The sequence below is a fragment of the Neoarius graeffei genome, chromosome 3 (assembly GCF_027579695.1).
Source record: "Neoarius graeffei isolate fNeoGra1 chromosome 3, fNeoGra1.pri, whole genome shotgun sequence".
Lineage (NCBI taxonomy): Eukaryota > Metazoa > Chordata > Actinopteri > Siluriformes > Ariidae > Neoarius > Neoarius graeffei.
The window spans coordinates 4333505-4359553 of NC_083571.1; the positions used below are offsets into that span (position 1 = coordinate 4333505).

General features: G+C 42.7%; 1 protein-coding gene across 4 annotated transcripts in view; it reads right to left on the minus strand.

The window, feature by feature from the left end:
- Positions 1–26049, minus strand: part of itpk1a (inositol-tetrakisphosphate 1-kinase a) — a 77090-nt gene that overhangs the window by 9002 nt on the left and 42039 nt on the right. For 3 of the 4 annotated variants that reach the window (XM_060916284.1, XM_060916285.1, XM_060916287.1), the window contains 7 exons: positions 12091–12216; positions 10974–11091; positions 6828–6926; positions 6398–6438; positions 4295–4460; positions 1882–1949; positions 1588–1750 (listed from right to left, as the gene is read on the minus strand). In XM_060916284.1, the coding sequence (XP_060772267.1) occupies positions 1588–1750; positions 1882–1949; positions 4295–4460; positions 6398–6438; positions 6828–6926; positions 10974–11091; positions 12091–12216 (781 nt within the window). The remainder of the gene's footprint in view (positions 1–1587; positions 1751–1881; positions 1950–4294; positions 4461–6397; positions 6439–6827; positions 6927–10973; positions 11092–12090; positions 12217–26049) is intronic. The other variant, XM_060916286.1, reaches the window with a different exon arrangement.

Genomic DNA, 26049 nt, shown 5'->3' on the forward strand with positions numbered 1-26049 from the left:
TGTAACTGAAACACCAAAGTGACAGCCAGCTCTCTCTCTCTCTCTCTCTCTCTCTCTGACTCCATACCGACCCTGTGTGGTCTACAGTGAAAATTACATGAGAACGCCAGCGTCGTTCTGTCTGATTCTTCGAGATGTTTTATTTGTTCATGATTGTTTTTGTTTTTTTTAATAACTAAGTTACTGAGGTAAATGAATCAGTACCCAACACTGCCATGGACTGAGTCATTCCTTTTAGTTCAGTTGCTGCTGGTGAACTTCACACGTTGAAGCCAAAGCAAAAACACTTCCACACACATCCATCACCAACTTCATGACTATCAAACAGATGTTCTGTAGGTTTAGGTTATATTTTTATGTTAGTGTAAATTATGAGTCAAACATGAAGTACCATGTAAGAGGCATTCACAAATCAGTGTTTGACTCAGTGAATCTTTTAATTAGGACCAAGAGTCATTCCTTTCTTGTTCTCAGATCAGTGTTTGACTCGGTGAATCTTTTAATCAGGACCAAGAGTCATTCCACTGTTGTTCATGAATCAGTGTTTGACTCTTTGAATCTTTTAATCATGACCGAGATTCATTCCTTTCTTGTTCTCAGATCAGTGTTTGACTCAGTGAATCTTTTAATCATGGAAGGCATTCATTCTTCCCTTGTTCATGAATCAGTGTTTGACTCAGTGAATCTTTTAATCAGGACCAAGATTCATTCCACTGTTGTTCATGAATCAGTGTTTGACTCAGTGAATCTTTTAATCAGGACCAACATTCATTCCTTTCTTGTTCTCAGATCAGTGTTTGACTCAGTGAATCTTTTAATCAGGACCAAGAGTCATTCCACTGTTGTTCATGAATCAGTGTTTGACTCAGTGAATCTTTTAATCAGGACCAAGATTCATTCCACTGTTGTTCATGAATCAGTGTTTGACTCAGTGAATCTTTTAATCAGGACCAAGATTCATTCCTTTCTTGTTCTCAGATCAGTGTTTGACTCAGTGAATCTTTTAATTAGGACCAAGATTCATTCCTTTCTTGTTCTCAGATCAGTGTTTGACTCAGTGAATCTTTTAATTAGGACCGAGATTCATTCCACTGTTGTTCATGAATCAGTGTTTGACTCAGTGAATCTTTTAATTAGGACCAAGATTCATTCCACTGTTGTTCATGAATCAGTGTTTGACTCAGTGAATCTTTTAATTAGGACCAAGATTCATTCCACTGTTGTTCATGAATCAGTGTTTGACTCAGTGAATCTTTTGATCATGACCAAGATTCATTCTTCTGTCCTTCATGGATTAGTATTTGACTCGGTGAATCTCAGTGACTCAGTGAATCTTTAAATCATGACCAAGCTTCCCTTCTTTCTTGTTCAATAAATCATTTGCCTGGTTGATGTTTGTTTGGATCAGTTTGAAAAATTATTTTTGGTTGAATCAATATTTTCTTCACTTGCCATTGAAAACATTATCGTTCACATCCTGGACAAACATAGCAACTGTAACCAGATGGGCGGGGCCACATCTGTCACCACTTTTTTGTGTTTTTGTGTTTCCTTTTGCTTTGAACCCTAACTGTACTCGTTTCTCACCTGGAAAGGCGTTGATGTCGATGACAGCATGCTGTCCTGTCTGATTGTTGATGATGATGTCAATCCCAAACAGCGACACACCAAGAGTCTGTCTCAAACATCTGGAAATCTTCTGGATGACATCATCACTGGGCGCCCTGCACTGACCCTCTAGGTTCTCCCTCTAATGAAGACACAAGGGAACAAGTGGCGTGGAAACATGAATACGGGGAGGACAGGATGGAGAGAACATGAGGAGAACACGAGGAACCAAACACTGCTGAATTGAAAAAGAAAGAGCTTTGAGTGACTTACAGAGGTGAGGTCTGATGATGACTCGGGTTTGGACACATGATGACTGTTAAAGGATATCGCTCTTCTGTCTGTAGGACATACACACACACACACACACACACACACACACATCACTTTCTATATCATTTACAAGGAAATGTAACTGACACTGCCTTCATTAATAAACAGCAGCAGTATATCACACTGCGGAAATAAATGTGATTGGCCAGCAGCCAGTAGGAGGAAGAGTTTACTCAGAAGTTCTACAATTAAAGAAATGCTGTTTGCTTTCCTGTGGCATGTGGAACACAGGAGCAGGGGTGAAAGTAACTTTTATTTCTTGTTGGTACTATTATTTTGAGTAACAGTGCGCGCGCACAGTGCGCACCGAAAAATACACCTAATTATTTATTATTATCTACTTATCAAACATTCACTAGGACTTCTTATCACTCAGTAGTACTAGTATAGTACTTTTTTATCACACTATCACTCTTTCATCCACCCGTATCAGTTTTTGATTATAATTGGGAGACTTTGCAACAAACGTCTGTCTACTAAAACACTTTGGATAGCAGCTGCGCACGTTGGCGCAGGATGGTTAAGCAGTGGGCTACGCGCACGATCTCACACGTTGTCTGTTGAGTGAAACACAGAAGGAATTCACTTCAGACGTAATTCAGAGACGGGTCAGAACGAGTTATATGCAATGTATATTGAGGAAAACGTGTTGCTTGTGGTAAATTGACGTTAGCAGGTGTGTTGTTATGCTGAAAGTGCATTTTTTTTCAGAGACAGTATATTTTTCTTTCCGGTACGGCCAAATCTTTTAGTGGTACGCCGGACCGGCCAGGACCGGCTTACTTTCACCCCTACACAGGAGTCAGGGTTACACTGACCCAGAACTTTCACACAGAGGTGAGGAACCTGAGAGCACCTCTTTAATGCCCCTTTAATGCTGAGCTGAGTGCCCCTGTAATGCCCCTTTAACGCTGATCTGAGCGCCCCTTTAATGCCCCTTTAACGCTGATCTGAGCGCCCCTTTAATGCTGGTGAGTGCCCCTTTAATGCCCCTTTGATGCTGAGCTGAGCGCCCCTTTAATGCTGAAGTGAGCGCCCCTTTAATGCCCCTTTAACGCTGATCTGAGCGCCCCTTTAATGCTGAAGTGAGCGCCCCTTTAATGCCCCTTTAATGCTGATCTGAGCACCCCTTTAATGCTGGTGAGTGCCCCTTTAATGCTGATCTGAGCGCCCCTTTAATGCCCCTTTGATGCTGAGCTGAGTGCCCCTTTGATGCTGATCTGAGCGCCCCTTTGATGCTGATCTGAGCGCCCCTTTGATGCTGATCTGAGCGCCCCTTTAATGCCCCTTTGATGCTGATCTGAGCGCCCCTTTAATGCCCCTTTGATGCTGATCTGAGCGCCCCTTTGATGCTGATCTGAGCGCCCCTTTGATGCTGATCTGAGCGCCCCTTTAATGCTGAAGTGAGCGCCCCTTTAATGCCCCTTTAACGCTGATCTGAGCGCCCCTTTAATGCTGAAGTGAGCACCCCTTTAATGCCCCTTTAACGCTGATCTGAGCGCCCCTTTAATGCTGAAGTGAGTGCCCCTTTAATGCTGAGCTGAGCGCCCCTTTAATGCCCCTTTGATGCTGAGCTGAGCGCCCCTTTAATGCCGCTTTGATGCTGATCTGAGCGCCCCTTTAACGCTGATCTGAGCGTCCCTTTAATGCTGAAGTGAGCGCCCCTTTAATGCCCCTTTAACGCTGATCTGAGCGCCCCTTTAATGCCCCTTTAATGCTGAGCTGAGCGCCCCTTTAATGCCCCTTTGATGCTGAAGTGAGCGCCCCTTTGATGCTGATCTGAGAGCCCCTTTAACGCTGATCTGAGCATCCCTTTAACGCTGAAGTGAGCGCCCCTTTAATGCCCCTTTGATGCTGATCTGAGCGCCCCTTTGATGCTGATCTGAGCGCCCCTTTGATGCTGATCTGAGCGCCCCTTTAATGCTGAAGTGAGCGCCCCTTTAATGCCCCTTTAACGCTGATCTGAGCGCCCCTTTAATGCTGAAGTGAGTGCCCCTTTAATGCTGAGCTGAGCGCCCCTTTAATGCCCCTTTGATGCTGAGCTGAGCGCCCCTTTAATGTCGCTTTGATGCTGATCTGAGCGCCCTTTTGATGCTGATCTGAGCACCCCTTTAATGCCCCTTTAATGCTGATCTGAGCGCCCCTTTAATGCTTAAGTGAGTGCCCCTTTAATGCTGATCTGAGCGCCCCTTTAATGCCCCTTTAATGCTGATCTGAGCGCCCCTTTAATGCCCCTTTAATGCTGATCTGAGCGCCCCTTTAACGCTGAAGTGAGTGCCCCTTTAATGCTGAGCTGAGCGCCCCTTTAATGCTAAGGTGTAACAGGAAGTTGTCTGACAGGAAGTGGTCTAACCTGTAGGTCCAGAGGGGAAGTTCCTAATGGAGGGTCTCTCTACCACGCTGTATGCTTCGCCCACCACGAACACCTTGTAGAGCATGGCGTTGTGGTTGATGAAACTCTGTACCACACAGGGGGGCATGATGTCCTTCAGGTCTTCCTCACTGAAGATGATTGCCATCTATAGGACACACACACACACACACACACACACACACACACACACACACACACACACAGTGTATGATCTTCTCAGGGTAAACATTTACCCAGTGAATGATCTCAGGTAACCAACACACACACAGGGAGTGACCTGTATCCGTATTGAGGCGTGGTCAGGTGTGTTCCACAGCACTGAGATAACGATGCTAAGCTATGAGTTCAGTGTGTGTTTATGAAGCCCCTAAAGTGTGTGTGTGTGTGTGTGTGTGTACACACTGATCATCAGCTCACCTGGAATCATTCCACCAGTCAGGAGTAATTCATTCATTTGGACCATCCCACACAGTCAACACATTTATTCCATGAGTCAACTGCACAATCGATTCATTATTGATTCAGTATTCCTTCATAAATGGTTCACTAATGATTCATTACTGATTCATTCAGTACCGACTCAGTGATTCAGTGTTCATTATGGTGCAGAACAAACATTTCTACTGCAGGATGGTGACACTGTGATACCAGGATATAAATGATAAACTAGAACACACACACACACACACACACACAAATTATAATAATCCACAAAGTGTTCCATGCAGCCATACAATGCAAAAGTTTGTACCCCGACTGTCTTTTTACTTTAACAACTTCATTTAATTATCTTATTTATTCTTTCTTTCCTTCTTTGCTAAAGTTTGTGCTCTTTATTTTTCTCCTTTTTTTCTTTCCTTCTTTATTTTAATTCATTCTTCCTTTGTATTACATTTACTTTCTAAACTTTCTTTTTTTAATTGAATTCAATCTTTCTTTCCTATTTCATTGATCTTTAATTCCTTCTTTACTGTCATTTATTCTTCCTTCCTTGCATTCCTTCATTCATTTAGCCTTATTTTATGAGAGTCTCTTTTTGTTTCATTCATTATTTTCTGTTATTTAATTCTGTCTTCATAATTACTCGGAATTCACTCAGTCTTTCTTTCTTTCAGCTTGTTTGAACTTTTGATCTCCTCAGTATGACAAATTGACAAAGTGAGCGTGTTTTTTTTTTTAAGTAATCACATTAAAATATCTGTAATATTAATAATTATGATTAGTATAAATACGCAGGGCGGCACGGTGGTGTAGTGGTTAGCGCTGTCGCCTCACAGCAAGAAGGTCCGGGTTTGAGCCCCGTGGCCGGCGAGGGCCTTTCTGTGTGGAGTTTGCATGTTCTCCCCGTGTCCGCGTGGGTTTCCTCCGGGTGCTCCGGTTTCCCCCACAGTCCAAAGACATGCAGGTTAGGTTAACTGGTGACTCTAAATTGAGCGTAGGTGTGAATGTGAGTGTGAATGGTTGTCTGTGTCTATGTGTCAGCCCTGGGATGACCTGGCGACTTGTCCAGGGTGTACCCCGCCTTTCACCCGTAGTCAGCTGGGATAGGATCCAGCTCGCCTGCGACCCTGTAGAACAGGATAAAGCGGAAAGAGATGATGAGATGAGATAAATACGCAGGTGATTATAGGAAATTGCATGTGCTGATTGGTCGAGAGATTCAGGCTATTTCTCGATAATCACTTCAAGAGACTCGGCAAAATGGCGGCCGACTGCTTTGTCACCGTAAGTGTGGAAGAATTACAAATTATGAAAGAACATTTAGTGCTGTTCCTTAACGCACTAAAGATTCTATGAAGTTTGGTCTAAAACTATTTAAAGGTAAGGTGGGATTGTGATTTATTTTTCTCGATTATACAGCGTTTAATGAGCTGGGAATGTGGTGTGTGACCTGTGGCAGCGTCACAGAGAGCTGAGGGGAGGTGAGTCAGTGTGTTCTGAAGGAGGAGAACCAGCACACAGTCATGAGACTAAATGAATATGTCCTCAGTTACACAAGACAAGTTCGATCATTAACAAGGAGTGTAATTACACCACACCACATGGCAGTGTTGTCCCCCCCACACACACACACACTCTTACCTCGTGAGAGTTCACACCATGCGCCACCCGAGTCTTACACACTGTAACAGGAAACAGAACAACCGCATTACGGCTGAGAATTCATATCGGAGAGAAACACGTCCTGACCTCACACTTATAAAGTTCTACCAAGTTTAGAATGAGGACGAGTTCAACGCACACAACTCATTCTGAAATAAAAGCTCACGGATAAACATGGACTTTTACACAGTTCTCCGTTCCAGCCAATCATCATCCAGGATGAACAATTGGCAGTAAAGAACAAACCTGATGTCTCGTATCACGAGCTGGGAAAGAGAGACGCTTTTACACGAACACACTTTATGCTTCCTGTCTTTCTTTTCTGTGAAGTGAAATCTTTGAACCCGCATCACTTTCTAACACAGAGGTGACGAACAGAGTTATAAAGACATTATGAAGGTGTACATACTGAAGGGGAAGGTGATGCCTCTCTTACGGAGCTGCTCTAACATGTCCGAGCCACACCCGCTACCGAGCACCAGGAACGGAGGAGAGCAGATCCGCTCATCTACCGTCACAGACAGATTAGCATGTTAGCACAAAGTTAGCATGTTGGCACAAATGCTGCATTCTATTACAACATTAGAATTATAACCATAGGCATAGATTAGGGCAGGGACAGAGGGGCGTGTCCTCTTAATGTCTGGAGGCGAGTGAGTTTTGGTTGTTAAAAAACTGATTATACCTCACTGTTAAATTCTCGATTCTGACTGGTCAGAAGGTGTTGATTAATTTCCTGTAACAGCACAGCCTGGGTGTTTTACAGTGGGGCAAAAAAGTATTTAGTCAGCCACCAATTGTGCAAGTTCTTCCACTTAAAAAGATGAGAGAGGCCTGTAATTTTCATCATAGGTATACCTCAACTATGAGAGACAGAATGGGGGGAAAGAATCCAGGAAATCACATTGTAGGATTTTTAATGAATTAATTGGTAAATTCCTCGGTAAAATAAGTATTTGGTCACCTACAAACAAGCAAGATTTCTGGCTCTCACAGACCTGTAACTTCTTCTTTAAGAGGCTCCTCTGTCCTCTACTCGTTACCTGTATTAATGACACCTGTTTTAACTCATTATCAGTATAAAAGACACCTGTCCACAACCTCAAACAGTCACGCTCCAAACTCCACTATGGCCAAGACCAAAGAGCTGTCAAAGGACACCAGGAACAAAATTGTAGACCTGCACCAGGCTGGGAAGACTGAATCTGCAATAGGTAAGCAGCTTGGTGTGAAGAAATCAACTGTGGGAGCAATTATTAGAAAATGGAAGACATACAAGACCACTGATAATCTCCCTCGATCTGGGGCTCCATGCAAGATCTCACCCCGTGGGGTCAAAATGATCACAAGAACGGTGAGCAAAAATCCCAGAACTACACGGGGGGACCTAGTGAATGACCTGCAGAGAGCTGGGACCAAAGTAACAAAGGCTACCATCAGTAACACGCTACGCCGCCAGGGACTCAAATCCTGCAGTGCCAGACGTGTCCCCCTGCTTAAGCCAGTACATGTCCAGGCCCATCTGAAGTTTGCTAGAGAGCATTTGAATGATCCAGAAGAGGATTGGGAGAATGTCATATGGTCAGATGAAACCAAAATAGAACTTTTTTGGTAAAAACTCAACTTGTCGTGTTTGGAGGAGAAAGAATGCTGAGTTGCATCCAAAGAACACCATCCCTACTGTGAAGCATGGGGGTGGAAACATCATGCTTTGGGGCTGTTTTTCTGCAAAGGGACCAGGACGACTGATCCGTGTAAAGGAAAGAATGAATGGGGCCATGTATCATGAGATTTTGAGTGAAAACCTCCTTCCATCAGCAAGGGCATTGAAGATGAAACGTGGCTGGGTCTTTCAGCATGACAATGATCCCAAACACACCGCCCGGGCAACAAAGGAGTGGCTTCATAAGAAGCATTTCAAGGTCCTGGAGTGGCCTAGCCAGTCTCCAGATCTCAACCCCATAGAAAATCTTTGGAGGGAGTTGAAAGTCCGTGTTGCCCAGCGACAGCCCCAAAACATCACTGCTCTAGAGGAGATCTGCATGGAGGAATGGGCCAAAATACCAGCAACAGTGTGTGAAAACCTTGTGAAGACTTACAGAAAACGTTTGACCTCTGTCATTGCCAACAAAGGGTATATAACAAAGTATTGAGATGAACTTTTGTTATTGACCAAATGCTTATTTTCCACCATAATTTGCAAATAAATTCTTTAAAAATCAGACAATGTGATTTCCTGGATTCTTTCCCCCCATTCTGTCTCTCATAGTTGAGGTATACCTATGATGAAAATTACAGGCCTCTCTCATCTTTTTAAGTGGGAGAACTTGCACAATTGGTGACTGACTAAATACTTTTTTGCCCCACTGTACGTGTATTCCTGACCTTAAATCTAATTTTCAATTCATTTAAAACAGCTTAAATTAACAGACAATGACAGTGTCCATCAATATCCTTTCATCCTCATGATGGATGATAAATGGAAAATGGTGGCTGCCAGTCGATGACCTCCTTCAGCTAACGTTACTGCTTATCTAAGCATTAGCGTTAGCATTAGGCGTCGCCCTGTCGATCGCCACTGACCCACTGGTGAGGCAGTGTCTCAGTCTGGGTTGTGTATTATTACCTCATGCTGCAGAACTTTCCCAAAGACAATACTGATGTGGTTGCCATGGTAACCTGTTAGATGTATCTAGTGTGTCCAGAGTTTCATCTTCAATCTGTTCTGCAGTAGTTTATATTTAAAGTCATCAAATCTCAGACAAGAAAACAAGCTCTGAGCTATGAATCATCTCCTGACAGGAAGCAGGTTCAGTGTTTTATTCTGAGGTGAAGATTCGAACCCGAGCTCGGTGCAGCAGTTACAGTAAGTGCACATGGCATTATGGTGTGATGTGATACAGTGAGGACTGTTATTGTTCTTTTCTCAGGAAACTATTCTGTGTTGTTTCCTTCGCTAATATCCGTGGAAGCAGTTGCCTGGTGAGTGAGAGTCACAAGCGTGGAATTCTAAACACAGCTTTCTGCTCTATTACAGACTGGAGCCAAGGCTGTTAACCTCGCACTACCCCTCAGCGCACATCTGGCACACACGCAGATCTGGTGCTTGCTGGCCTCTGTGGCCAAAACCAGCTTTGTTTACATGTGAGCTCATCTTTGTGTTAACGTTTGGGATATTTTAATCGGTTACTCATCCTTAAATTTACAGTAGACGTATGATTACAAGATGATCTGCGGTAAATGACTGTTAACATTCTTTTCTTTCCTGATGTCACAGAAATACTTCACACTGAAAATCATGACAACAATTTCCCATCTTTCAGCTAGTTAATATGTGCCCAGTTAAATCCAGATGTTCTTTTCCTGGCATCTGTCCTGCTTCTGTAGCGTGAGGTGTTCCTCAAGGCTCAGTACTCAGTCCTGTCCTTTTTTTTATTGCTTTCATCTTTCCTGTGTTTTCACAGTTGTATTAATGATACCAGATTTACCTTCATCCTGACCAGTGGCATCATTAGGCCCTATCACTTGTGGCTCGTCTTTCAGCTGTTTAATGTGCGCCTGGTTAAATCCAGACATCCAGATTAGTCCTGGGTGTGGCTTTAAACTGCAACAGGTGGTGAGTCTCAGGTCCAGGAGGACTTGAGTATTGGGGAAAGTGTGACCCTTTAATCACCATTGCTCCCAGGTCCGCTCTGACCCAGAGTGGTAGCACCTGCCTGGGTTCCAGCTATGGGTTAAATAGTACATCACCAATAAGGTGCTGACAGCAGGGCGCTTTTTGGTGCAATGTGGCAGATGAACCCAACAGGGTCAAAGGCACTGTGACAGAGTGCCCATCACTACAGCTGAGTATGTGCTCTGACTGCCATACCAACAAGCCTGGCTCTTTGGTGTTGTGGTCAGGACGCAGGTTTGGAACCCTGTAGACCTGGGTTCAAGGCAGGACAAGGTGACTGTTCTTTCGCTTCGCTACAGATGGTGTCAGAAGTGGGATGGTTTGCCGGGAGGCTATTGGAGGTGTGCCCTGTGTGTGAGCCATATGGATAGGTGGCCCCTGTGCGAGGGACCCCAGAGATGGGTGAAGCACGAGTGTGCAGGGCATCCTGGTATGGGAGAAGTATGGCTGGGGGATGCATGAGAGACACCTGTGTGTGTGAAGCGCATGGATGTGCCTCCCAAAGGGTTTGACACCCTGTAGACCTGGGTGCAAGGCTGCTCTCTCTCTTCACTACAGGCACACCACCAGATGGCATGCGGAAGAACCACTCAAATGGCCAAAGGATGGCATCACTTGTCACTTCTGTGGCACTTTTGTGCACCACTTGGCATCAGGTCTGGAGATCCAGAGAGACAACATGATGGGTAAGGTAAGACAACATCATTTGTCTTACCCATCATGTTACCTCTTATGTCGCACCAATTTGCCGTTTCTTACAATGTTTTTTTATTTATTCAAGAATTTCCTTCTTTATCATCAGTTCAATTCCTACAGATTTATAAGAAAACAGTTTCCCACATGAGTGATGAGTGTGTTATGCGGACAGTGTGTACTAACCCTTCATACACTCCTCCATTTTGTGAATCAGTGTGTAGGACTTGACGCGGTCAAGCAGCATGCGAATACCAGGAAGAGGATCCAGGATCACGGTCTCCGGGTGAGCGTCGATGTATTCCTGAATGGAACATGGACAATACGCGAGGAGATTAGGGACAGGGGAGACTCAGGACAGTTTGTATTCCTGTCAATGAATTTCAACCAATCAGGTTTTAGATGACATCAGAAATTCGATGTTGCTACTTAGAGTAACTGACTTCCTTTGGAGCTGAAGCTGGACACTGCAGTATGGTTTGTGCAGTTCAATATTTTATCAACCAAAACCTAAAAGTATTTTCTACTTCACCTCCACCTCCATTCTATGGTGTGATGTATGCTGGTGAATTGGGGATTTGTTAGGAATTAAAGTATGGAGACTAGAATGACCAGTATAGTATTATTTATTAAACTTAAATTCTGGGGAGAAACATTTTAGGATTTTTTTTTTTCAAAATGTCCAGATGGGAAGAGTTGGGACAGTTCATCATGTCATCGATTTATTCTTATGGTTTACAAATATAAAATTGTTTAAAATGTTTGTTAAAAATGTGGGTGTGTCCCTGCATGAGGATGAAGCTTATTTCATTCTTTCTTGAGAATGGAACTCTGTTGTCGAGTCAGGTTTTGAGTAAACGGATATTTTTCTATTACTGTACCAGCACTGCGTGTTCATACATCTTATATGGGACAAGTATTGATAAATAAAAATGAAACGTCTAGGATTAAGTGAGGGATTTTATTTTTGCTCCATTCTGAGAAACTCATGTTGTGGTAAGAGGGTACAGAAAATCTTCTCTAATGCAATATGAATGTGACGTGATCTGCAAAGAATTTCACACAATCTACAAAAGCTGAAAACTCATCCACAGTCTCCCCGCTCTCCCCTAACAAATTGAACAATTAATGACTAATCCCACATGACACCCAAAGAGTAAACAAAGGAGCAGTCAGTAATAAAGAATTCACAGATAACTGCTACAAGAAAACAACACAAGCCTGCCAAGCCCTCATGATCTTCTAAATTTATAAACCTTCATAAAAATGATAAAAGTCCAGCTGTGTGATGCTGTTGTTCTACCTGCACACTCTGAACCAGTCGCTGAGCCTCGATGACATTCTGATCAGCTTCCACGATGTGGTCTGTCAGTTTGTGGATGATGGCATCCAGGGGGCCCTGATCCTCCAACGGCCTGCTCAAATCCAGCTGCAGAACCACAGTGGAGTCAACAGATCGATTTTATTATTATTACTACAACAGGAACTGTTCAAGCACATGTCCAAGACAAACCCAGAACAATAAATTAAGGGTTCTTCAGTTGTCACTCTGGTGGAACCTTAAATCAAAGAGTTTCCCTATCAGTCAGGGTTCAAAGTCGGGTTCTGTTTATCTACAGCCAAATTTCTAATTGTAATTGAATTCAGTTACATTTTAGAAGGCTAAGAACCCTTGCTCATCCAATGAACCCTTCAAGAACCCTTTTTTCCTAAGTGTCATCATCATCTTCTTCTTGCAGTTGTTCCCATTAGGGGTCTCAACACCAGATAATATCCCTCCATCTCCTCCTGTCCTCCGTATCTTCTACCGTCCCACCAACCATCCCCATGTCCTCCTTCACCACATCCATAAATCTCATTTTTGCTGTTCCTTCTTTCTTTCTTTCTACCTGGTAACTCCATGTCCAACATTCTTTTCCCAATATACCCTGGATCTCTCCTCTGTACATGTCCAAACCATCTCCATCTCACCTCTGTTACTTTGTCTCCAAGCCGTCTTTTTTCTCAAAGAGTGAAATATATATATATGGTGGTACAAACTCCAAATTATTGCTGCTTCTTTTCTTCTCAGGAACCCTTAAATGTTCTGCACAGAACTGTGTCCAGGCTTGTACGCTGTGGTGTGGTTTTTGTTCATTAAAGCTCAAAGTGACTCAAGAATAGTCTCTTCTCTCACACACTCTCATACAGCTAGAACATTTAGGACACTTAGTGGTTCTTCAGATGTTCTTCTTCAGTTGCTCCCTCAAAGGTTGAATGTAGAGATATACAAAGAGTTTTCTATCAGAACCCTTTTAAGAAGTCTGGCAGCACTTAATTATCCAGAGAGCCCTAAAAGAACCCGTGAAGAACCATGTGTGTATTAACTGGGTAAGTGCATTGAACAAACTCCAAATTACTGCTTATTAATATCTTCTTAATACAGACATATTAGATTTTAGATTTTTGGTACCTGGTACAAAGTTCTTCAAGGGTTCTTTAAGGGTTCCTAGTCTCCTGAAAGGGTTCTACTTGGAATCTTTATCTAACAGAGAAACAGTCTGTTGTTGTCAACTCATAACATAAAGGGTTCCCCAATGTTTTGTCCCCCCCCCCCCCCCCCCCCAGAAAAGTTTCAAAGGAGAACTTCTCTTTGGAAGCTTTAGGACTCATAATTATCTAATGAACACTTAAAGAACTCTTGAATAACCTTTAAAAAAAAAAAGAATGTATGAACTGGGTAGTACAAACTCCAAATTATTGCTTATTATTTTCTTATTAATACCTAGAATCTGTCGAGTGTTTAACAGTTTAAGACACTTCTTTGTATTTAGTGCACTCAGGAAAAACTGGTTCTTCAATTGTTCTTTAGTGGTTCATTGGATACGTAAAGGTTCTTAACCTCCTACAAACGTTGCCAGTACACTTCCTATGAACTTTAAAAGGGTTATTTGTCTCATAGATGCCCTCGTTCCACCAATTCGAACCAAGTGCAAGTTCTGGGCTGGTTTGGACTTGAGAACCTTCTAAGAGCTCTTTTGCCTTTCCATGAGCTGTAGATCCACCATAAAGCCACGTAGTTACATCACTGTTGACTGTACGTCTGTATACATCGCTGCTTTCCCAGAAATGCTAACACCAAGCACAACAACAATAATAATTGTGGAGTACTGGATTAGTGAGACTGGACCCTACACTAGATCTTTTTTTAAATGGTGGTCAGAAAGTTTTAACTACTCTTGTTGGTCATGAAAGTCCCACCCCCAGCCCCTGATGTAAGTAATTCTTGGTTCTAGACCAGGTGCCACTCTTGAACCACTCTTTCTGGTTCTGCCTTGGTGGACTCTTAATGGTTCTCTGAACCCTACAATGGAGTTTTAGTGGTTGGTAATTATGTTTGTCTTAATATGTAGAACCAATCAGACCTGTAACTTTTAGCTGAACTGTCCTGGCACTTGGTGGAAAGGGGTTCTTCAAGGGTTCCTTGCCTTGTAAAATGAATCTTATTGATACTCTTTCTGAGTAGGAAACACTACATAGATTGTTCTCCTCTTGGGGCAACCAAAGAACCCTTAAGTGTTCTATATGTTCTAAGAGTGTCTGGAAGGGAAGAGAGTATTTACAGTGCTCAGCGTAAATGAGTACACCCCCTTTGAAAAGTAACATTTTAAACAATATCTCAATGAACACAAACAATTTCCAAAATGTTGACAAGACAAAATTTAATATAACATCTGTTTAACTTGTAATGTGAAAGTAAGGTTAATAATATAAACTTAGATTACACATTTTTCAGTTTTACTCAGATTAGGGTGGTGAAAAAATGAGTACACCCCACAACAAAAACTACTACATCTAGTACTTTGTATGGCCTCCATGATTTTTAATGACAGCACCAAGTCTTCTAGGCATGGAATGAACAAGTTGGTGACATTTTGCAACGTCAATCTTTTTCCATTTTTCAACAACGACCTCTTTTAGTGACTGGATGCTGGATGGAGAGTGATGCTCAACTTATCTCTTCAGAATTCCCCAAAGAAAATAATTTCTTTCCACCACAAAGGTGAAGGCTACAAGAAGATCAGCAAAGCTTTACTTATCAGTCAGAATACTGTCGCAAAAGTGGTACAAAAATTTAAGAAAGATGGAACTGCAACCATCTCACAGAGACGTCCAGGTCGTCCACGGAAGTTAACACCTCAACAGGAGCGTCTTCCGATGAGAAGGGTTGAAGAAAATCGGCATGCAAGTTCACTGCAGTTATCTAAAGAAGTAGAAAGCCAAACTGGGGTGACTATTTCCCATGACACAATACGGCGTACACTGCAGAGGAATGGCGTGCATGGATGCCGTCCACGAAAAAAGCCTCTCCTAAAGCCCAGGCACAAAAAAGCCCGCCTAGAGTTTACCAGGGCCCATGCTGACAAAGATGAAGACTACTGGGACTCTATACTCTGGAGTGATGAGACCAAGATAAATGTTTTTGGAACTGATGGCTTCAAAACTGTATGGCGTCGCAAAGGTGAGGAATGCAAAGAAAAATGCCTGGTGCCTACAGTGAAACATGGTGGTGGCAGTGTCCTTATGTGGGGCTGCATGAGTGCTGCTGGTGTCGGGGAGCTGCATTTCATTGATGGCATCATGAATTCACAGATGTATTGCTCTATAATGAAAGAGAAGATGCTACCATCACTCTGTGCCCTTGGTCGTCGTGCACTTTTCCAACATGACAATGATCCTAAACACACATCTAAGGCCACTGTTGGATTTCTGAAGAAGAACAGGGTGAAAGTGATTCAGTGGCCAAGTATGTCTCCTGATCTGAACCCAATCGAACACCTATGGGGAATTCTGAAGAGACGAGTTGAGCATCGCTCTCCATCCAGCATCCAGTCACTAAAAGAGGTCGTTGTTGAAGAATGGAAAAAGATTGATGTTGCAAAATGTCGCCAACTTGTTCATTCCATGCCTAGAAGACTTGGTGCTGTCATTAAAAATCATGGAGGCCATACAAAGTACTAGATGGAGTAATTTTTGTTGTGGGGTGTACTCATTTTTGCACCACCCTAATTTGAGTAAAACTGAAAAATGTGTAATATAAGTTTATATTATTAACCTTACTTTCATGTTATAAGTTAAACAGATGTTATATTAAACTTTGTCTTGTCAATATTTTGGAAATTGTTTGTGTTCATTGAGATATTGTTTAAAATGTTACTTTTCAAAGGGGGTGTACTCATTTACGCTCAGCACTGTAAATATAGTGATTAATGCAGAGTGTACAGTCTTATCTGGACTTTTACTGATTTATTACAGGAACAAATGGCACGGTATCTTATTTACACGTCTAAAGGTTATTACTGTAGTCTTTAAACAAAGGAATGAACTTTGCTCTGTTTGGCCGTCTGTCGTTAATGTTTATAATAAATGCGATATCAGAAACATCATCTCGTTTAAACACAAAGCTTTGATGAAGTTCATCGGAAAATCAGCTTTTTCAAATCAAAACTCCACCAAAATAAATAAACACGTCCACCGAGGGACATGTTGACCTTAAGCTTAAAAGAATTATCGAGATCTTAACTTTTGATTCTATGTTGTTGGGTTTTGTTTTTTTGAGGAGGGTGGCGCCTACATTTATCTACAGTCCATAATTATAGACATATTTTTCAGATTTACCAATAAAAACAATTTTACAAAGCTGAGTTTCAGTTCCAACAGTTATTATTGGTTAATTAATCAACCGGAAGACCCGCCTTACCCACCCTTTGATCTTGTCGTCTGATGACGCAGCTCGTTACCGGAGATGGAATTTTTTCAGCACGATCAGTAATTTTTCAGAAAACCCGGACGTTATCATCGCAGGTAAGCATGGTGGAAAGATCATGGACATGTTTTTACTGATCAAATTCACCGATATTTCATGATCTCCTCATCAAAACCTACTTTGTTTCTACTTTGTTTCATTCGACAGCCGCCATTTTGTATCTAAACGCACGTTTGAGAAGTCACTCACGTGAGGTGTCGATAATAGTGATCGCTTTCCACTAACGGTGTCCACCATTATCGACACCCTGTGGGATTAAGGGACATTTACAACTGTTATGGATCGATCTTTGTGTAACATTGCTGAAGTAGAACAATGAAGTACTTTAAAAAAATAAAAGTGCTGTGATTTATTATAATTTTTTTTTCTGATTCATAACAGAATGGAATGTTTATAGAGTATTTGGAATCCGATTGCAATAAATAGAATTACATTCCTACCATATAAAAAATTACATGCTTGAAATATTCAGATTTTTCTATTCCATTCACAATTTTTTTTCAGTTTGTTGTAAATCTCTACCACATATTACAATATCAGGAGACATTTTATATTTGGGTTCGAGGAATGATGTGCGACCTTTGACCTGGATGTTCATGTGGTTACAGTGACGATTTCCTGTTGACATTTATCGGTAAACAACAAAACTAGAAATTAATACAAACAACAACGGATGATGAACAAAATATGATCTACAAAAATACTGAGAAAGTGGAACAAAAAGATTTTCTGACGCAGGTTAAACATTATCAGTTCATTTGTTTACAATCATTAGAATTACTTCCTCATTTACGTAAACACCGACATCCATATATTTATATAAAAGATATTTTGGACTAAATATAAGTCTATGGAAAACACATTTTAAATAAAAACTGTGTTTTGTTAACTTAATACCACATACCCATTATTATTATTATTATTATTATTATTAATTGATTTTTTTATAAATAATCATCTAGATGTCAATAATTGTGAAATGGTGTCGATAACTGTGGACAAAGGTGTCGATAATTGTGGAACGGTGTCACGTGATCTGATATGCTAAGTAATCAGGAATCAACTCATTTTTTTCCAGTGGAAGTTTGAGTAATTATTCATGCACAATTTACACATTGAAAGTCTTTTCTACTTTTGCAACGGCCAAAAGATCGTTAAGGTGTCGATAATTGTAGCAGCCGCTCTAGTACACTTTTGTAGGTGAGTTTCAAAATTATTGGCACCTTTACAATTCATATTTATATATAATCGCATACCAAGTACTGAGTCTCTTGCTTATTAGAGGATATTATATTAAAGTTGAAGACATTTCAGGATTTGGAATTCCTTTGATTTTAATTTGCTCTTTTTATAATCATTTCTGTGTTGATTTGGACTTGTCATTGTCTTGTTAAAAGACTGATCTATGGCTAAGTCTTAACCTCCTAACAGAGGCAACCAGGTTTACAATGTACTGTAGAAATGTCTGTAAGAATTGTGATTGGATTTTTTTTTTTGCACTTGCAATAATTCTCATCTCATCTCATTATCTGTAGCCGCTTTATCCTGTTCTACAGGGTCGCAGGCAAGCTGGAGCCTATCCCAGGTGACTACGGGCGAAAGGCGGGGTACACCCTGGACAAGTCGCCAGGTCATCACAGGGCTGACACATAGACACAGACAACCATTCACACTCACATTCACACCTACGCTCAATTTAGAGTCACCAGTTAACCTAACCTGCATGTCTTTGGACTGTGGGGGAAACCGGAGCACCCGGAGGAAACCCACGCGGACACGGGGAGAACATGCAAACTCCGCACAGAAAGGCCCTCGCCGGCCACGGGGCTCGAACCCGGACCTTCTTGCCGTGAGGCGACGGCGCTAACCACTACACCACCATGCCACCCACTTGCAATAATATTTTCAGAAAATCAAAATGATGTAAATTATTAGTTTTTTCAAGCTAGTAGGAATAAACTAAGTGCTTCCTGTCTGCACACTGATGCACTTAAATGTGGGTTGTGTATGAACTGCAGGAGCATCAACCAGTCATTTTTAATAACAGACGCTTCATGTGGTGATTAAACGTCTCAAGTTTTAGTTGAGAAATATAAAGCGGCTGGTAGAACCCTGGCAGTTCTTTACAGCCACAGTGAAATGCCCTGCATGTCCCCCAAAAAAGTGGCTTCTGACAAAAAATAATAAGCTGAGCTGGCGGTCGGAGTTGTGTGGGCTGGAAATACTAAAAATAAAAGTAAAAGGGGCCCTCGGAGTCAGTACTGCCCCCAGATCCTGTGGGACTGGCTCTCTGGACCATGCTGATTTTCTTTCGAAGAAAGTGCTGGGATATTTAGCAGAAAGAACAAGAGGAGGGGGGGAGGGGCTTACACCATTATCTAAGGTCAACAAGTTCACAGTGACTGTTTAAAGATCTGTGCCATATCAGCGTCGAGTCCCAGTTGTGGGGAAAAGAGACGCTTCCTTTTATAAATGATGCCATGGAACAACTATGTTTTGTTCCCTAAAGAGCCATTTTTTTTGTTTCAGTCTGTAACCACTGAACCATTTGTCTTGTTATGATAATAAACAGAATAATAATTTCAACCACAGAGATCTTTTCACACGGTGTGAACATTTACATTGGGAAACTTATTTAAGTTCTCTGTGGCACAGAAGAAAGAAAAGGGACTGGGTTTAAAGCTTAAGGACAGCAGGCACAGAAAGTACACTTCCATGCTTTCCTTTAGGATTATCAGGACTCCTGGACCTTCAGGAATTTAGAACCTTCAGGGTTTCAGGACCTTCAGGACTTAATGGCTTTTAGCATATTTACGACTCTCAGGACTTTGGGAGCTTAAAGACTTTAGGAAACTAAAATTAAAATTTTCAGTCTATTGTACAGTAGGTCTTCAGGATTTGTTGGATCTTAGAGAACTTTGTAGAACTTTAGGACCCTCAGAACTTAGCACCTGGAGCAACCTTCAGGACCTTTATGATGCTGAAGCTTTCAGCCAGACAAGTGCACAGAATTTATCAGATGTTGTGTGGGCGGGGTTTCTGTGGGCGGAGCTCCTATGGGCAGTTCATATGGACCAGAAGACTATGATGTGAAAAAGAGCAGGAGAAACATCTGGAAATGTTCTAATGGGCAGCACAGAGCCATCATGGTGACCAACATCACTGACATATTTTTTATCTCTCTCTCACACATACACACAAAAATACACAAACAGTATACATACAGTACACACACATCCTCAGGCCATGCTGGACTAATGAATAATTCAGCTACAGTTAAAATCATATGCTAAGTTGACACACACACACACACACACACACACAATACATAAACAGTAAACACAGTACACACACACAGCATGCTGAAGTAATGAATCATTCAGCTACAGTTAAAATGGTGCGACAAGCTGATATATATAAGGGCAGCACGGTGGTGTAGTGGTTAGCGCTGTCGCCTCACAGCAAGAAGGTTCGGGTTCGAGCCCCGTGGCCGGCGAGGGCCTTTCTGTGTGGAGTTTGCATGTTCTCCCCGTGTCCGCGTGGGTTTCCTCCGGGTGCTCCGGTTTCCCCCACAGTCCAAAGACATGCAGGTTAGGTTAACTGGTGACTCTAAATTGAGCGTAGGTGTGAATGTGAGTGTGAATGGTTGTCTGTGTCTATGTGTCAGCCCTGTGATGACCTGGCGACTTGTCCAGGGTGAACCCCGCCTTTCACCCGTAGTCAGCTGGGATAGGATCCAGCTTGCCTGCGACCCTGTAGAACAGGATAAAGCGGCTAGAGATAATGAGATTATATATATATATATATATATATATACACAGAGCTCAGTGAGATTAAACAAAACTACAGCAGCTTCCAGAACTTTCTCCCACTGGTTTTATTTACTGTCCCTCCTGAACCAGCCGGTTCTTCCTGAAAATCAGTTCAGCGGGAGATTCTGCTGTCGGCTTGTCACTCCAAACAGAAGCACTTAGGGCAGCACAGCGGTGTATTGGTTCTCACTGTCACCTCACAGCAAGAAGGTTCTGGGTTTGAACCTCACAGCCGGTGGGGTCCTTTCTGTGTGGAGTTTGCATGTTGTCCCTGTGTCTGTGTGGGAGGGCTCTGGGTGCTCTGGTTTCCCCTACAGTCCAAAGACATGCAGATTCGGTAAAACACCCAGCCACTGGGGTTGCACAAGCCAGTGTATACTTTGTGCCAGTCCCAAACCTGGACAGATTGGGGAGGGTTGCGTCAGGAAGGGCATTGATGTAAAAACCGACGCCAAACAGGTTGAAAATCAGTTGGGGCTTTGCCCTGTATTCTCATCTCATCATTTCTAGCCGCTTTATCCTGTCCTACAGGGTCGCAGGCGAGCTGGAGCCTATCCCAGTTGACTACGGGCGAAAGGCGGGGTTCACCCTGGACAAGTCGCCAGGTCATCACAGGGCTGACACATAGACACAGACAACCATTCACACTCACATTCACACCTACGCTCAATTTAGAGTCACCAGTTAACCTAACCTGCATGTCTCTGGACTGTGGGGGAAACCGGAGCACCCGGAGGAAACCCACGCGGACACGGGGAGAACATGCAAACTCCGCACAGAAAGGCCCTCGCCGGCCACGGGGCTCGAACCCGGACCTTCTTGCTGTGAGGCGACAGCGCTAACCACTACACCACCGTGCCGCCCACCCTGTATTCTTCAAATCAAATAAATTAAAACTTCCTGTAAACAAATATAAATATAAATTAATACAAACTTTGTTTGTTTGTTTAAGAACCTTTTCTGAAAGCTTTATTTTTTAACACTTGTTTACACACTCAAACTAAGGGTTCCTCAAGTGTTCTTGAAGGCACAGATAAATATAAAAGTTCCAAAAAAAAAAAAAATCATGACAGTGACATATGGAGCATTCACGTTTGGTTCCATAAAGAACCTTCTGATTGATTAACCATTTTCGCTGGTGTTACAGACCAACACTGGGACTGCTGACTGTAAATGTTCTAAGCAAGACCAGACATCAGACAGGGTTCCAACTCGACCCCATTTCACCTTTATAGACACCAAGAAGAAGGAGATAAATGAGTCTCGATCCTAAACTGCACACTTACTGTTTTAAGAGCTGAAGAACCCTTCAGTATCCAATTAACACTTAAAGAACCCTGTTTTCTAAGTGTGTACAACAGGGGCGATTTCTCAGAGACAACAAGGGAAGCCGAGCTTCCCCTAAAATTCTCTCCCCAAACTGCGGCATCTACGACGTTGAATTCTCATTAAAACAATAACTTGCATAACATAATATATGCCCAAGATTGTATTTATGTTCATAACTATCCTCTAACTTATTTGAGTGATGTCTAACGAACTTGCAGTTCGCTACGAGAATCACCTTTGCTGCCAGGCTGTAACCTTTCTTATTTCAATGGGCTCTATGGACTGGAAGCAGTGTTGCCAGATTGGGCAGTTTTAAGCGCATTTTGGCGGGTTTTGAACATATTTTGGGATGGAAAACGTCAGCAGTATCTGGCAACACTGACTGGCAGCCGGGTATCCACTGCAGTCTACGAGACGGCTCTGAACAGCCAATTTCGGCTAGTTGTTATTGGTTAAAATCAACAAAATCGTCACTTCCAGGGAAGCCGGGCTTCTCTGGGACTAAACGAGACAGTGGGAGGGACAAGAAGCCGGGCTGATAAAGGATTATTGGAGGTAGTGTTTGAAAGACATGAGGAGGAACACGGAAGTATGATCAGTCAGTCCCTAGTGGATGTCGAGAAAGTGCAGTCGTGTGCCAAAGTGCTGTCCGAATTTCTTTTCATATAAACGGTTCTTCTCATTGATGTCTCTGTACATTACTCTGTAAATAAATGTAAATATTACTCGTTGTGCTCCGTTAACTTTCATCCATTCTATCAGTTTGATCATTCGTGAATTCACTCGTTTATTTCATTTGTAGTTCAATCTGGTTGTAGGCTAGCTTGAGCCTTATTGGGATCTGCAGTGCTAGCTGCTAACAGAAATTGGTGAAGTCTCTGGAAAGCACAACCAGCTGGTATGACAGGGTCACAGACCATTTTCTGGAAAAGGAGCGGAGGGCAGAATTTGTGTATAAATAGTGTTCATGTTCATGAATGTGAAGTGTGTATATTGTTCAGTAATGTTAAGAGAATGGTGGGCTCTGTGTTATAGGTTATACCTGGGTATAATATTCAAGGTTCTGTGTGTTGCATAGCCTACCTGGTTATGAATTTCCAGACTGTGTTGCAGAAGATGTTCAAGGATGTGTTGCACAGCTGGGTGTTGTGTTAAAGACTCTGTGTTGCATATCAGGGTATGATGTTCAAGGCTCTTCGTTGAATAGCCAGTGATTTTTGGATGTTTGATATTTTTGATTAAGGATATGAGGCACTAGCCTGGCAAGCCAGACTATAACATGAAATGTACAAGCAAAAATACTTTCTGCCACTAGGTAGGGTTGTCTAGTCACTATGCTAATGGGGCACACCTTTCTCTGCTTTGATATCCGGCCTACAGGTTTTACGATGAATGCGTAAAATGGGCTTCCCCTGTTTTAAAAACCAGCAGCCGCCACTGGTGTACAAGCACCATAAGAGTTTTGACAGGTTCTAGGAGTGAAGAAGAAAATAATGAGCAATAATTTGGGGTGTGTGTCACACACTTACCCAGACAACACACACTGAGGAAAAAAAAAAAAAGAGGGTCCATTAAGGGTTTATTGGATATTTAAGCGTCGAAATAGGGTTCTACGTGTGGTGACGTTTGTGATTGAGAAACGCTTTGTTGTCAGGGTGTCCAGCGAGACAACTGAAGAACCTTGAAGAGTGTCTGTGAGAGGTGTGTTCTTTTAAAGGTGATAAAAATGAGCGCTGTGATAGAACAAAGCTCCGCCTGGTACTAGAGTTGCATAGTAACTGAACGCAGAAGCACAACTTATCAGAGCAATGAGCTCATCGATTGTGACTGGGTGTGACACAGCAAGATAAAGTTGCCAAAAGTGTGTGTGTGTGTGTGTGTGTGTGTGTGTGTGTGTGTGTGTGTGTTCCCCTTCTGTCCACACCCTCTGTTTTCTCTTTATTCTGGCCTTGACAATGTTGTCTCACTCCGCACTGAATGGACTGTGTGTGTGTGTGTGTGTGTGTGTGTGTGTGTGTGTGTGTGTGTGTGTGTGTGTGTGTGTGTTAACTGAGTCAGTCCTTATCTCAAGCTGTCTGTCAGATATTAAAGAGTGAAGCTGAAGGCTGTAGGACCTTGACCGAGTCTCCCTGTCCTGCCCATTTGTCTATAACCAGCCTTCACACACACACACTTCTCCAAACGAAGCCGTGCTAAACAGTCCCTGAACACGCTGATATCACAAACCTTGTCATGTATCTCAGTGTGTTTTCTGTTTCTGCGCTCACAAGGCCCCCCACACACACACACACACACACACACACTTGTGCTTGGTCCTGGTTCTTCTTGATGTAACTCCAAGGACAGGATTAGTTTTCTGAGCGTGTGTGTGTGTGTTCAGCAATGTTCCTGGAAGACGTGTGATCAATTCCCTCGAGCTGTGATCTCTATAAATGACATCGATGGGTGTCTTCACACTCACTACTTTAATACACACTGATCGTTCTGATTTTTATTATTCCGAGTGCTTGTTGTAGGGGGCGTGGCCAGGCATAGGTCACATGACCTGTAGGCTGTGCCTGTGCTGGGAACTCTGGAGCTTAAATAAACCCGCCAGCGAAGTCATTTCTCTGACACGCCCTTTTAAACGTCTGTTATATTTTATTTTTCTGCGATTTAAACCTTGAGACGAAACCTGCTCTTTTCCCACAAAGCCGATTCAGGATCATTCGGGATAATTATTCCCTGGGATTAGTTCTTTATTTCGACTGTCCTTTTTTTTATAGAAGGTAAAATAATCCTTCCAGATGTGTGCACGTGGCGTCTGGAAAAAAGTACCGGTGTGACAAATTGGGACGAAAGTTTCAGAGATACTCCAGGAATATTGGTGTATTGGGAAGTCGAGTTCCCAGTTAGAAATTTCACCTGGAATGCCCCCTGATGGTGGAAAGTCAGAGAAAATCCAAGATGCATTGACAGTAGTGAAATCTGCAGTAATATAAATATCGTGTTTATTATCACTTCTGTCTTATTTACATCTCATTAAGGCCGAATCCCATTTCACCCCTTGGACCAACCCCTTGGCCCTTCCCCTCCATTTTGCGCGTTCACGTGAAGGGGTAGGGGTATCCCAATCCCAGTTAACGCGGAGGGGTAGGGGAAGGGGTAGGGCTTCTGTACCCCTCCAAACGGAGATTTTCCTGGAGCTGACTCCGAACGAAGGGGTTTGAGTGATTTCCCACAATGCCATGCGGATTTCAGCGAGATTTCATGCGGATTTCAGAAAGATGGCAGTTCCCGCGGTGAAAGATTGTCATAAATGTATTTTCTCCATTATTTACGTGTTTTAAGTTGTTATCCAGAGGAAACACGCCGCTTGATTCGCTTTCGAGCTGAGAATGAGCAGCGATTTCTGAAATCCAAGCTGCTGCTAATAAAAAGCTTTGGGAGTGAGTATTGTTTTCGGTTGCTTGACTGCGTACGTTTTGTTCTGTTATTCTCGCTTTTATTGTTTACATGAGTGTTCTGACACCTCATTCTGTCGGATGTGGTGCACGAAGCGCCAAAGATATCCCATTCAGTGGTGTTAGTTAACAAATCACACCCTGCCAGCAGAGATTTCTGGTTCTGCCTCTGGCTCTGACTGTAGCGGCTGGTCGCAGCCAATGACGCATTTGGTTGCGTTTTGCTAACGTAAACGCTGACGGAGGTACGCGATGACGTATGCGATCGTTGAAGGGCTATCCCAATACGTAAGGGTTGAATTTCAAGCCCTATCCCTTGTAGCTCAGTTTCAAGGGGAAGGGCCAAGGGGAAGGGGGAGGGGAAGGGGGAGGGGTAGGGGTAGAAATTAGAATTGGGATTGGGCCTAAATCAGTCGTCCGCACAGTACTGACCAGCGTCTCCCTCCAGCGCAAAATACCACGTAATGCTTCGTTATTGACTGGTATTGCTAACAACGGCTAACCTGGCGACAAATTCCTGGTGCTAGATTTCTTCTGCTGGATTTCTAACTTCTAAACCGGAACGCGGTGAACTCAGGAGTGGCGTCATTCTGACTTCTGACTTCTTCCTTTTTCTGTCTTTTTCACACATCTTTGTAAACTTCTTCACAATCTTCAGCTCCTCATCAGCACATGAGGGATTCACATGGCTGGATTAAGTTACCTCATATCTGTAGAAGTTAATTGTCTAGGTGTGGTTACATGCTCCTGTGAGTCACATCAGCGCCTCTCATTTTGCTCAACGTATGACTCTGCACTTGGGTCCATCTCCACTAACACACTGACCTGCTGCTCAATCCGACTGTTCACTTGTAGCTCTCAAAAAAAAATAA